Source organism: Bufo gargarizans, chromosome 4 (assembly GCF_014858855.1).
Source record: "Bufo gargarizans isolate SCDJY-AF-19 chromosome 4, ASM1485885v1, whole genome shotgun sequence".
Lineage (NCBI taxonomy): Eukaryota > Metazoa > Chordata > Amphibia > Anura > Bufonidae > Bufo > Bufo gargarizans.
The window spans coordinates 451,362,330-451,377,373 of NC_058083.1; the positions used below are offsets into that span (position 1 = coordinate 451,362,330).

General features: G+C 44.5%; 1 protein-coding gene across 3 annotated transcripts in view; it reads left to right on the forward strand.

The window, feature by feature from the left end:
• The window catches only part of SANBR (SANT and BTB domain regulator of CSR), a 58,265-nt gene that overhangs the window by 866 nt on the left and 42,355 nt on the right, over positions 1-15,044 (forward strand). For all 3 annotated transcript variants that reach the window (XM_044289523.1, XM_044289522.1, XM_044289524.1), the window contains exons 2-4: positions 6,818-6,966; positions 7,158-7,322; positions 12,732-12,918. In XM_044289523.1, coding sequence (XP_044145458.1) covers positions 7,173-7,322; positions 12,732-12,918 — 337 coding nt within the window. In that variant the 5' untranslated portion in view covers positions 6,818-6,966; positions 7,158-7,172. The remainder of the gene's footprint in view (positions 1-6,817; positions 6,967-7,157; positions 7,323-12,731; positions 12,919-15,044) is intronic.

Below are 15,044 nucleotides of genomic sequence, written 5' to 3' on the forward strand. Positions count from 1 at the left end.
GACCCATTGAAATGAATGGAACGGACACGGAAAGAAAATACGTTTGTGTGCATGAGCCCTAGCAGGTTTCCATCATGGTGTCTGTCATTTCCTGGGCACAGAATGGCGCACTTCCTGACCTGCTTTATTTTAATCTGAATCTGCAACTGAGATGGGATCGTAGATGGGAACACAATTCTTGCAGTGCTGCTTCATTGTCTATGTGAGATTTAAAGGGGTTGTTCATTTTCCTAGGAGAAACCAGAAATCCCTCAGTAAGTACTTACCTGACAAATCCTGCGCTGCTGCTTCGGTTCTGCTATCCGGGCTCTGTTTTCCCAGGTGCAGTGGTGATGTCACGTTGATAACATGTGACTGCTGCAGCCAATCATTGGCCTCAGCAGTGCACATGATGGGTCCAGTGATTGGCTTCAGCAGGCATGTGTTGTTGATGTGACGTCACTGCTGCAGCTAGGAAAACAGTGCCAGGCCGGTTGAACCGGAGCAGCAGAGCAGGATCTGTCAGGTAAGTACTTACCATCTCTTTATTTCAGGTGGATCCGGCCGAGGGTTGAACATTTTCTTCCTAAAACTGGACAACCCCTTTAATTTCTTGTAATGGAACCGTTGTTTTTTCCCCTGAGTGGGCTGCGGTCTGCACAGCAGGTAGTTGGACAGAATGGAATAGTTTGAATTGAGTACGGGTCCTTACAGGTGCCTTGAGATGCAGTTATGGCACTTAGTATTTCTAGGTATAATCATGCCCTACAGACTATGGACAGGCTCCAACACTTTGCCCTAAACCCGGGTAAGTTTGGAACATGGTCCACCAGATAGAGAACTTTTCACCTGTTGATGGGCAGCCGTGAAAACAGGTGATTGAAGATGTGTGTACTATCCAGCTGGGGTCCACATATCACAGCATCATCGCCAAAAATGCAGGAGCAGTGGGACATAGTTTCCCAGACAGACCACCAGTCAGCAAACTTAAAGGGGGAGTCCTAAGGCCAGATGAGACATAGTTCCGACCACCAGCCAGCCGGTGTTAACTGTTTCAGTAGCTTCCATTGCAGTCCATGAGGGCTACTGAAACAGCGAGCACCGGCGCGCTCCGCCATTCACCGGCCGGCTAGGCCAGCGAGATGAGACAACCCCTTTAACTGTTCACCAAAATCCTGGTGCCATTTGTTAATGTAAGTATGAAGAGGAGGAGCGGGGCTATTTGTCAGGTAGACGTGTACTCGAATTAGACAGAACATTGAAACCAGTGACCGGGTGAAGTGTTTAACATTGATTATCTGGGGTGGGATATATTGGGCAGCAAGCAGACAGGATATTCTTGAAGCTGACGTGTTGGAAGCAGGAAAATTAGCAAACTGTGATGTGTAGATGACTGGACTAGAGCATCTCTGCATGTCTTGTGGGGTGTTCCTGGTATCCAATGGTCATTACCTATCACTAGTGTTGGGCGAGCATGCTCAGCCGTACACCAGTTCGGCTCGAGCATCACCATGCTCGGCCGAATATTGCGTGTGCTCGAGTCAGTGTATTTAAATCTAATTTAGCCTCTATTTCTGAAAACTTTCTGGCAGGATTAGAACTCACAACCTTCTACATTACAGCCAAGAATGTTAACCACTGCACTATAGAGCTGCATGGCCAGTTACTGCTGTATAGGAATACTTACTATTATTATTTATTTTAAATGTCTGATTGGGGTTGATCTGAGGGTGGGGAGGGTCTGATCTGAGACTGGAGGGTGTGATAGGGTCCGATCTGAGGCTGGGGGTCTGATAGGCATCTGATCTGAGGCTGGGTGGCCTATTCAGGGTCAGATCTGAGGCTGGGGGGGGTTTGATCTGAGGCTGGGGGGTCTGATCTGAGGCTTGGGGGTCTGATTGGGGCTGATCTGAGGCGAGGGAGGATCTGATGGGTGTGTGATCTGAGGCTGGGGGTCTGATGGGAGTCTGATCTAAGGCTGGGGAAGGTTTGATGGGTGTCTGATCTGAGGCAGATGTAGGCTGGGGGGGTTTGATAGGAGGCTGTTGGAGGTGGGGGCAGATCTGAGGCTGAGAAAGGGACAAAGGCAGGCACAGTTGCGAAAAAAGAGGCAGGGAAAGTGGCAGGGAGAGTGAAAGCTGAGTGAACCCCACTCTGGACCCCTCTGGGTTTAGCTTGGCTGCCATTAATGCTAAATAAAGAACTAAATAAATAACATTTTCAACTTAAAAATTAGACTGCTATATGTGGTCAAAATGGCGCCTGTACCATTTTTAATATATAGTGCAGGCACTATTTTGTGCTTCAAAAATACAGCGCTATAGATTTTGTTTAATTGAAGCACAATTTCTGTAACTTACCCCTAAGTCAGTTATATGTTTGATCAAATATAGTCGTCAAATTTTTACTTTGAGAATTTTGTATGGCCCCCGAATGATGTTACAAATATCCAAATGGCCCTCAGCAGCAAAAAGGTTCCCCACCCCTGAGTTAGAGGGATCATATGGCCTGCCACCCTGTGCTGTTGGCCCAACAACTACCTGTAGGAAGGACTGGTTTCCCTTTTTTTAGGCCTCTTTCACACAGGCGTCATGGATTTGGGCCGGATAAGATGCGGGTGCGTCGCGGGAAAATGCACGATTTTTCCACGGAAGTGCAAAACATTTTATTGCGTTTTGCACACGCGTGATAAAAATCGGCATGTTTGGTAGACAAACCCGAACTTCTTCACAGAAGAAGTTGGGTTAGGTGTTGTGTAGATTGTATTATTTTCCCTTATAACATGGTTATAAGGGAAAATAATAGCATTCTTAATACAGAATGCTTAGTAAAATAGGGATGGAGGGGTTAAAAAAATAAAATAAAACAATTTAACTCTCCTTAATCCACTTGTTCGCACAGCCCGGCTTCTCTTCTTCAGGACCTGGGTAAAGGACCTTTGATGACATCACTGCGCTCATCACATGGTCCATCACCATGGTGATGGATCATGTGACGGACCATGTGATGTGCGCAGTGACGTCACCACAGGTCCTTTTTCTCCTGCATAGCAAAGAAGAAGACAGAAGAGATGCCGGCTGTGCAAACAAGTGGATTAAGGTGAGTTAAATTACTTTTTTTTTTTTTTTACACCTCCATCCCTATTTTACTATGCATTCTGTATTAAGAATGTTATTATTTTCCCTTATAACCATGTTATAAGGGAAAATAATAAAGATCGGGTCCCCATCCCGATCATCTCCTAGCAACCTGTGCGTGAAAATCGCACTTGCTTGCGGATGCTTGCGATTTTCACGCAGCCCCATTCACTTCTATGGGGCCTGCGTTGCTTGAAAAACGCACAAAATAGAGCATGCTGCAATTTTCACGCAGTGTACAAGTGATGCGTGAAAATCACCGCTCATGTGCACAGCCCCATAGAAATGAATGGGTCCGGATTCAGTGCGGGTGCAATGCGTTCACCTTATGCATTGCACCCGCGCGGAAATCTCGCCCGTGTGAAAGAGGCCTTACAATTACCCAGTATTATTGTATTTTGGTCCCATTCTCTCTTTATCTCTAATATTTGATGTAGGATGTAGATATAGGAAATCATGGATTTGCAAATACCAGATTTCTTGTGGTAACTACTGTTATATTTGGCAGCCATCACAGGGGTTGCCACTAAGGCTACTTTCACCCCAGGGTTTTTGCTGGATCCGTCATGGATTAGCGAAAACGTTTTTGTCATGGTAAAAGCAACCTGCTACATCCGTTATGAACTGATCCGGTTGTATTATCTTTAACATAGCCAAGGCGGATCCGTCTCTAAAACCGCTGTAAGTCAACGGATCTGTCTCCATTGACTTACATTGCGAGTCATGACAGATCCGTCTTGCTCCGCATCCCAGGATGCACTAAAAAACGCTGCTTGCTGCGTCATGGCAACAGAACAAAACGGAACAGAATACATTCTGGTGCATCACTTCAGTTCTGTTTTGTCCCCATTGACAATGAATGGGGACAAAACTGAAGCGTTTCCTCCAGTATTGAGATCCTATGACTGATCTCAATAGCAGAAACTGAAAACGCTGATATGAAAGTAGCCTAAGCTTTACGCAGACTCTGAATGGTAAGCCGGTCGGCATTTCCACCAAAACTACCATTTCTTCCTGATTCTCAGCTTCTGCTGCCTAGCCTATGTCACTGTACCCGAAGGTTCCATAATTGGGAAGGGGGGGGTTCTGTTTTTAAAGTGTTAAGTGGGCTTTTAACTACCAGTTTGTTGGGCTCACGTCCCAATATATAGTAGTTGCCCAACTCCCGAACTAAAATAAATTAATTGTAAAATAGGTAAAAAAAAGTCACTTCCCTCTTGAAGAGAGCTCCATACGAGCATCAAGGGTCATGTCCCTTCTGCTTCCAGTCCTCAGAGGACTGGAAGTTTGATGTCCCATCCATGGTCGGTTTACAGCTGCAGCCATTTGCTGGCCTCAGTGGCATATGACTGCAGAGCAGTGAGTTCCTGCTCAGGCATGCGTCACTGCTGAGGCCAAGGAATGGCTGCAGCACTGCATGTGACCATGAACAGGATGTCACATTCTAGTCCGGCAGGGACTTGAAGCGGCCCCTGACAGTGGAACAGCGTGGACAATCCTTTTAATTTAGGATAGCTGTACAGTATGTCAATGCAAAGTCTAAATAAATAAAACATTTACAGTGTTTTTCCTTTATTCCATCTGGCTGTGATCCAGTGGGTCATAGAGAGCATTTCTGTAGGGTTCACATGTACCAGTAGTTGTGCAGCAGGAACTGTTCCTTTATCCTGTTGGAATAATCACTGAAAGACAGTTTTCTGCCCCAGAGATTGTCCCACAGTAAAAAAAAAAAAAAAAAAAAGATTTTAAACGGTATAAAACGGAATGTGAAATTAGGTTCCTGGGGGCCATATTGGGGGCGCTTGTCAGCAGCGCCACAGCAACAGCTTTATGATAACTGCAATGAATGGAAGTTGCTGAAAAGTAATTAGTGCACTATCCCGGGAGAGATGGCACAACCTGCAGATCGGGGGCCACATGCGGCCCGTGATACCATTCTGTATGACATGTACCATTCTGTGTGGCCCCCAACCATCTGGTAACAGACATGTATGTCTATGTCTTATGGCTGCTCACATGCATTTTTCATGTATTTCTCCCATTAGATGGGAGTCCAGGAACTGTAAGTGGACATTAATGGTATATCCTGTATGTACAATACGCCATAAATACAGTATTTCAGTTGGTTCAGTCTGACAACGTGGGCCTCAACCCGAAAATGTTGTGCACCCCTGTTATATAGCGATACTGTCCTGCATTAAACAGCTTATCCCTTGAATAATGTAAAACATGACAATCATACATAATATATTACATGACAGCCTCTTTCTAACAATGCTAGAACCTCACATGGATCCAGAGATCTCCACATTCATTGCTCCAATTGTTCTTCTAGACCTATTTCAAGCTGTCAGCTTAGGGGACGTGTCCTTTCTCAGGGGGTGTCCTTTCTGCAGCTGCTGGTGTCAGTTGGAAGGATGGAACTGAGCATGTGCTTCCATCTCAGTGAGCAGGACAGAGAAAATAGAAAAAGAACAAACAGCAGGTGGCGCCATACAGGCAGATTTCATTGAATAACTCAGTAGCTATAATAGATTTTTAATTACATATAATTACAATTAAAATTTATTAAAGTATTTAGATCCAGGGGCTGGTTTTAAAACTAGAATATTTTTTGTGGTACAACCCCTTTAACTCTCTCCCCATATAAGGCTTCTTTCACACTGGCATTAGGATTGTTAGGCAGCCCGTTCCGGCAGGGGAACAGCCTGCCGGATCTGTACTAACGTTTGCACACGTGTGCTGCAGGAAGTCCGGCCCGGCCCCATTCACAGCATGTTTGCCGTGCTGCGGCCGCATCTCCAACCCATCCTCATTATAGTGAATGGGGCCGCAGCGGACTTCTGGCAGCACACGTGTGCAAACGTTGGTACGGACCTGGCAGGCTGTTCCCCTGCCGGAACAGCCTGCCAGACAATCCTAACGCCAGTGTGAAAGAAGCCTAACAGAGCTGTGTTTAATATCCCATCATCTAATGAGAATGAGATGACTCTGATGACTATGTCCCAGTCTACACAGCAAAGCTATAAAGTGATTTGCTGAAAACTAGAAAAGGCATTGTATGGTTTATGCTCCAGTGGCCATTGTGAACACAGGACTTTTTCAGGATTTTTTTTTTCTTTGTATGAATAATAGCATAAAAATATCACTTATTTTTTAATGAGATTATATTAAAAAAACGGATTGCTCTGTCACCTGATGATATTTTCTACTTCAAGCACTGATCACAGTACAGATACGTTCTCATTTCTTTAACGTACAAAAAATCCTTTTTTTTGTTTATTATCTGTGCATTTCCTACTTGTACTAAAAGTCACAACTACTGGTGATTAAAACGAGAGAATACACATTACGTGAAGAGAAGGAGAGTAATCCCATTCCCTATTCCGATCCCAGAGACGAACGCTGTAACAAGGTTACTGGGATCCCATTTGCACGCAAGACGTTCCGTTCCATAAACCACAGTAATGAAGAGACAGTCACACACGCATCCAGAGAACTGCTGTGCAGTAAGAAACATTAGCATTTTTAGCTTTCTATGTCCATGCTTTGCTTTTCTGCATTGCAGCTCTCTTGGCAGCAAAAGGGTTAGGCAAGGCTGGCAGCATGTACGTTTCTCAGGGGCACCACTGCTGCCATCACTGTATTATATATGAGCGCTGATTGGAATTAAACTGCTTCTGCCCTTTTTCACACCCCAGGCACTGGGCTAATTTGATTGGATGAAGCAGCTAGGAGTGCCACCCTGCCAGCATCCTCTCCCGTCTGCAGCACCAGCCTTCCTCCGGCTTACTGCAGGCACCTTCTGCCATCGTTCATCTTCCAGCACCGCTCCTTCTTATCTGCACAGGTAGCTTTACCATTTACTGATCTTTAAGAAGGTTTCATATTGTTGGAACAACTGTACAGCGTTATCTAAAATCATATAAAGCAATAAAAAAAAACTTCCATATTTATAGTAATAGTGACTTTATTCATGTATATATAGTGCCATTGTGCTACCTGGTATTCTTTATGCTGTTTGTTACTGTTCTTTTCTAGTTGATATCAGGCAAGATGAGTCGGGCGTATTCCGAGAACAATAATTTTCCTTATGACAATAACCAGATGGTTTTGGACATGATTCTGTATTCACTGGTGGGGGTCCCTCAGCCAATCAACTGGGACAGTGTTGCAAGACTTGTGCCAGGATATTCATCAAAAGAGGTAATTTTATTTCAATCTCTGCATCATATACATAGGAAACAGAAAATGTCTGAAAACGAATTGGATAGCGGATTGCAGTGAGGGTCATTTTTCCAGGGATACTGGAATTGTTTGGATGATTTTGAGTCTGTTTCCATTAGGCATGAGTGACATTTGAAATGGCGCATTGTAGCTGCGAGGCCACTAGAAGATTATTTGAGGGTAGCTCCCGTGACATTTAAAAACTTCCCAGCGCTCTTACTGTAGATCCTCATGTGCGTTAGATTTCAGAGCACAGCGGCTTGAGCTGCCGATCTCCCCTTCTTTCGTTTCACTAGCATTATCTGCCATGTTACAGATAAGGGCTCGTGTGCCCCGTGCCCGTATTGCGGCTCGGAAACCATGACTTGAATAGGTCCGCAATCTGCAAGGTATGGAGCGGTGCGGAGTGGAGGCATGGATCAGATTCCCACGGAAGCACTACGGGGCGCTTCCATGGGATTTTGGTCCGTGCCTCTGCACCACACAAAAATAGAACATGTCCTATTTTTTATTTTTTTTGCGGTGCGGACCGTCTCTTGCAGATCGCTTAATGATTCAAGTGAATGGGTCAGCATCCGCAAACAGAGTGAACACGGACAGTGCCTGTGCATTGCGGACCACAATTTGTGGTCCACAGCACGAGCACAGGACACACAGGCTTGTGTGCATGAGCCCTAAAGCCTCTTTTTTTTTTTTTCTCTTTACTTTCCGTTTTTTGCGTTCCGTATACGGAACCATTCATTTCAATGGGTCCGCAAAAAAAATGGAATGTACTCCGTATGCATTCCGTTTTTCCATTCCGTTCAAAGATAGAACATGTTCTATTATTGTGTGCATAACGGACAAGGATAGTACAGTTCTATCAGGGGCCAGCTGTTCTGTTCCGCAAAAAACAGAATGCACACAGACGTCATCCGTATTTTTAGCGGATCCTTTTTTTTTTTTGCGGACCGCAAAATACTGAAAAAGCCATACGGTCGTGTGCAATAGGCCCAAGGCTGAGTCTAGACTTTACGGGAGATTTATCCCCTGCCCCGTGGGAGGATGCACCTAATTTATGACGAGGCACTGGACTACTTATAAATTAGGCGCATCCTCCTGCAGTCCATGCACCTACACAGAAATCTACGACAGCTGAGAGCCGCCTTAGATTTCTGACTTAGGCCCCATGCACACGGCCGTTGTTCACGGCCGTGTGCGGGCCATGGAACCGCGGCCTGGATCCCTCCTGAGAGCAGGAGCGCACGGCGTCACTGGTTGCTATGACGCCGTGCGCTCCCTGCTGCCGGCACAGAACAGTAATACACTGGTATAGATCATACCAGTGTATTACTGTATTGCGGCGGCAGCAGGGAGCGCACGGCGTCATAGCAACCAGTGACGCCGTGCGCTCCTGCTCTCAGGAGGGATCCAGGCCGCGGTTCCACGGCCCGCACACGGCCGTGAACAACGGCCGTGTGCATGGGGCCTTAATTTGTAACAGAAAACTGTTTAAGGAAGATAAATTTGTCGGGGCGGCTGATCACACCCCTTCCCGTAAAATCTGAGAGATGCGACAGTTTTTAAAAAAGTCGCAAAACACATAGTCTGGGGAATCAAAAGTGCTACAAAGGCCCAAGCCTAAGGCCTTATTCACACGTCCGCGATTCACACCTTTATGTTAATGTGTGTATTCACACATCAGTGTTTCTGAGGGTCCATGGTTTTAGCACGGAAGAATGCCCTATTTTGTCCTTGTTTACGGATCCATCACGCCCATTATTATTATTAATCTATAGGTCCATGAAAAAACACGAACGCAACATGGATGCCATCCGTGTTTCATCCGCGCTCTGAAAATTAATTTTCAGCTGTGCAGTGTCCATGAAACATGGAAGACACACGGACAGCAAAAAACTGAGGCCCGGACCGAACACTTTTTTATTCACAGAAATCTTCATGGAAGAATCACTGACCATCTTATCACAGATCTCATCACGGACATGGACGTGTGAATGAGGCCTAAAGTGGAGCTGCAGCTTGGTCACTCTTTCTACAAGCCTGCTAGCTCGAATTACATTAGCAACTCCTCCCCTGTCAGTATTCTCCTATGGTCACATCCCTCTTACACTGCAGACAGAGAGAGACAGGGATATAGACTACTTATGCGAATCAGTGTGGAGGCTGCTGTAATCACAGGACTGTATTAACAAGTAAGTTTTCTATACAGACACGAAAAACAGCTTGCAATTCCATGTTTAGGTAAGACATTTAGGTTATTTAAGAGCTATTTATCTATCTCTAATCTATCTATCTATCTGTAATCTATCTATCTGCTCCTGCAGCTGACATCAGCAGAAGGTGGAAGTAAAGGAGCTACAATTATTCAAGCCTATTCTGCCCTTTATTGAAATGAATGGAATTTGCCGCCATTCTTTACTTATGTGATATTTTTGTCATTAGGTCTTCTATGTATACTGCTTAGCAATTACAATAGTTCATCCGTAACCCTAGAAAATTACCTTTATATGTCAGATCATTTCCACAAATGTAGGCAAGATTTTCGGACTACTGCTATATAACGTGATGTGGAGATCACATTCATTATACTGGTTTAAAACCCTGTGGTTTTCTTGTTAAAAAGTATTTTTATAGCATTTTCTTGTCTTATTGCTATAGATCAGGCACTTCATAGACTTCAGTGTGATACATTATAGTAGGAGCCACAGAAAAGGTAGGTGAACGATCTAGCAGCGGTTATACATTTCTGTGAAGCCTTGGCAATTCAGTGACAAACGAATTGTGTACTAAAATGGTTATTGTCAGTAGTTATAGAAGATGTGTTCAGGGCTAAAACTGGCTGGCAAACGAAAGAATTCAAAGCTTTTTCCTCCCTTTCTGTGGGTGGGCAGCAGCTTACATGGGACGGTCAAGCACCTGCATCTGCCAGAATGTATTGCAATTAGCTTCTGTTAACCCTCTTTCCTCTCCTGCATAGAAAATAGTCCCCTCCATATAGCCTCGATATGATATGTAATGCCCCCCCCCATTTGTCTCCACTGTCTAGAGAGAGATATAGCTATATATTTCTATGGTCTTCTTCACCTGCTTCTTTATAAGGTCCTACATCAGCACTGAGGAGAGGGGTGCATGTTAGTCTAGCACTGCATGCAGGAGAAAGTGGAAAAGAAGGATGAACAGCAGGGGGCGCTACCAAAGAGAAAAATGTAATATACATTGCCTGTATATTTGCAAACATTTTTCATCTGAAATGCCCTAATAATTGCATAGTAATACTTTTTGTGCCATAACCCCTTTAAAACAAAGCTTTTAGTGAATGTGCACCCAGATTTAGATTTTTGAGCAAAAAATCATGTAAAGATAATCCCTACATTGTTCTTTTCAGTGATTTAACCCCTTCCCGACCTCCACCGTAATAATACGGCGGGAGTCAGGTCTTTAAAAATGGCGCCTGCTCGCGTGCACAGCGGGAGCCATACCCGCCAGGTTTCTCTTCTTTCATATAGATACAAATATGGTGATGAGAAGAAAAAACTAATTAAATGTGGTATCGCTGTAATCGTACTGACCCAGAGAATGAAAGTAAAAGCTCAGTTTTACCGCATATGGAACGCCGTAAAAACAAAACCCATAAAACTGTCAAAATTACTTTTTTTTTTTTTTTTTTTCAATTTCACCCGATTTGGATTTTTTTTTTACAGCTTTCCACTACATCGTATGCAATATTAAGTGGTGCTGTTAGTAAGTACAACTTGTCCAGCAAAAAACAAGCCCTCATACGGCTATGTGAATGAAAAAATAAAAAAAGTTATGGCTCTGGGAAGGAAGGGAGTGAAAAACAAAATGAAAAATCGCCGGTGCTAGAAGGGGTTAAAGGGAAAGTAAATGCTTTCTGACAGTTAATACCAGATAGTAAGACATAGCCTTTTTTTTAATCTGTTTTTATTTTCTGATTGCAGATCTTATTTATTCTATTTCCTGAACATAATTATCGGGGCGGCCATCTTGCCTGAGCTGTTTTTAACAGCAGTTACAGATATGTTTTACGGCAGCCCCGTGGGCCATAGACAGGCATGTTCTGTGCCCTGTGCAGGGGTCATTGTCCAAGGAAAGAATACGGTAGATAAGCTGGGATATCACCTGTGAATGGTGGATCCTGTGCTAGCTATATATAGGTACTATGTGTAATTTTAACCCTTTCCATAATGATAAGCAGACAACTGCAAAAAGATGGTCTGTACAGACCAAGAAGTGATGGCTTACAGGCCAGTGCTTGGCTATTTTCGGAACTCCCATAGCAATGAATGGAGAACACGCTGCTCCTGCACTGTATGTGTTTCTTCACTTTGGGGACCCCGTTCTGGAGATAGGAGCAGGCCCCAGGGGTGAGACCCGCACCTATCTGACAAAGATGGCATATCTTAGTGATATGCCACCAATATGTGAGATGAACCATGTTCAGGACTAGTAAACGGCATATGCTTTTTTCCAAAAGCAAAGAGAGATTGGAGATCATATAAACGATATGCGGAGATGCCCAGTGCGGCATGGACAGCCGTGTAAATGACAGCTGCTGTAAAGCCCACAGGCAGACACGTCCAAGAGCATGCGCCATGATGTCCCCATATTATCAAATTACTGTAAGTGGTGTCTTTTACAGTATTAGTCTTTTGTGCTTTTTATTAGTGAAGGGTATTACTTTTGTCACCAATCCTTAAAGGGGTTTTCCCTGGACCCCCACCAATCATCTGTTTGAGAAGACACCGGCGCGCACCCAGTAGCAGCGCGGCCTTCTCTCAGCTCATCAAGCACCTCACCGTACATCGTACGCTTGATATCACGGCTCAGTTGCATTCCCTTCAGTGGGGCTGTGACCGATGAACGTGACATCACATGGCCTAGGGAAAGCTACGATAAGGCCACAGCGTCCCTGGTGTCAGACCCTCACCAATCACATACTAATGACCTATCCTGACAGCAGGTCATCAATTAAAAAGATCCTGGACAACCCCAATGTATTGTACTTCAGTGACTCATGCCTTGTTATAACGTCTGGAGGCTATATTTATCCATCTCTCCAGTGGATCCTTGTCATGAGTCGCCTCAGTGTGACAACCCCGGCCTTGTAGGCGGCTGCCACCCATAGCTCTGCCATATGAGTCAGTAGAGCTGTGCAGAGCCCACTTCAGCTCCAGCTTCACAGTAATACAATTATATATTAATAATTATATGTGTATATATATACATTGAATGTAATAAATGCACAACTTGTGGTTTATTTAGGAAATTGTAATGATATAAAGCCCGCCTTTATCCACAGCCATGTATTGGTGTATTCCAGGATCTCCATGGACATGGCAGTAATAGTGGCTCTATTTGAATTCACAGTGTGCCAAAAGATTTGAGGAAATAAAAAGTAGTGGGACGTCGCCTGTGGACAATCAGTACAATCCACTGCTGGCTACAGGGGGAACACCTCTGGAAAGCCTGGCCACGTATATCAAGTCGTCCCTGCTCGACCCTGCTGAGGAACCAGAGGATGCGGCAGCAGGACAAGGCACCAACACTGTCACAGGTAAACTACTCAACTAGAGTCCATACATGGGCAGAAGACTCCAAACTATGCAAAGTTTGAAGTCAAAAGTTCTATGTTTTTCCAGTGTAATGTCTCTGTACCAGCCACACAACCTGATTTGTGTCCACACACACCGAACGACCAGCCCTTTCTTCCCGTTTCCCTGCAGGAGCCAATTAGTAACAAAATTTCATCCAGCCAATCTCCTCAACATAAAGGCAGTTTTTGTGGCAGCCAGAACAATGCATCTAAAAAACCACATGCTTTTTTTATTTTAATAGGTGAATCACTTTTAAGGGGTTCTCTGACTTAAAAACTCTGGCAGCCCCTGTAAATGGGATAACATAACTAAAGCAAATGTACTCACGCGTTTTCTCCCCTGCATCTTCCAGTGCTGCTCTCCGATCCTCCTCTCTGCTGACAGGTCAGCGTGCAGCCAATAACTGGCCTCAGTAGTACATGGGATGCCCCACTGAGGCCAGGGATTGGCTGCAACAGTAACCTATGTGCCCAGAATGTCAGTGCTGCAGCCTAAAAAAACAAACAGCAGCGGGGAGGACCAGAGCGTAGCAGGGGAGAAAAGGGGTGAAGATCGATTCTTCTGTTATTTCAGACCATTTACAGGGACTGCCTGAGTTTTTATTTAAAGAGGACCTTTCACCACTTCTGACATGACTGTTTTAATAGCTTCATGCATTCCCCATGTACTAACAATTCTGGAGCATCTATTCTTATGTCTGTATGTTGTCCCATTACTGTATTATTTGCACTAGAAGTTATGAATGAATTGCTAGCAGTCTGCAGTAAGGGTACAGAGGGGAGGTAACCAGTTGTGGGGGTGTACCTGCACAGACTCACTCTATCCAATCAGTGCTGCCATTTTCAGACTGTGCAGGTACACCCCCCAACTGGTTACCTCCCCTCTGTACCCTTACTGCAGACTGCTAGTAATTATTCATAACTTCTAGTGCAAATAATACAGGAATGGCACAACATACAGACATAAGAATAGATGCTCCAGAATTGTTAGTACGTGCGGAATGCATGAAGCTATTAAAATAGGCAGGTCAGGAGTGGTGAAAAGTCCTCTTTAACTCGGAAAACCCCTTTAAGTTAATGTTTCACTTGTAAAAAACACACATGCATTTTTTTACAGCAACAGGAACTGCAGTATGTAAATCCATCCAAGCATCATTCAGATGGTTTATTTCTCCAAGCAACTACCCACCGATCAGCTGTATGACTTGTGAGCACGGCGGCCTTTTCCTAGGCCATATGTCACGTTTATCAGTGACATGGCCTAGGTGCAGCTCAGTCCCATTCAAGCGAATAGAGCTGATCTGCAGTACCAAGCACAGCCACTATACAATAGATGGCGCTGTCCTTGATAAGCTGTGAGGAGTCCACGGCACTCACTGGAGCTCTGGTAAGTGATGCGGCTTCCTCAAACAGCTCATCAGTGGGGGGTGCCAATGTGAAAATCCTGGAGAACCCCTTTATTGGTAAAGGTGGATATCATGATCTTATTCCTAATTATTACTATTGTTAGTTTGTAGTCTACTTAGGATGATATGAAGGTTGGTTTAAGTCACTGAACAAGAAATGTAGTGCCATTGTCATATAATATGCAGCCAATTTAAAGAGCTTGTTTGAGGATTTGAAAAAGACTTATTTGGGGTGCATAATACAAATATAAAATATTATACAATATACATCTGGTCTCCTGCCTCTCCCATCTTTATAGATGTGTGTGATCAAGTGTTCTCCATTGTATTTAAAAGGGTATTCCGTCTGTTAGACATTAATCCAGGATAACTATTAGATCAGTGGGTGTCCTACGCTGGGACCCGCACCAGTCACAAGAACGGGGGCCCCATATCCCCAGCAGACCCCCTGAAATGAATGGAGCAGCTGATCACACATGTGCGTGGCCACTCCTTCATTTCTATGGCAGTTCCGGAGATGATTACAGTGCTCGACTAGCTCTGGAATTTCCATAGAAATGAATGGAGCGGCCACACACATGCCCGACCGGACACCCTGTTCATTTCAGGGAGCTGCAGGGGGGGTACAGGGCCTCCATTCTCATGATCGGTGGGATAGGACCCCCACTGATCTAATAGTTA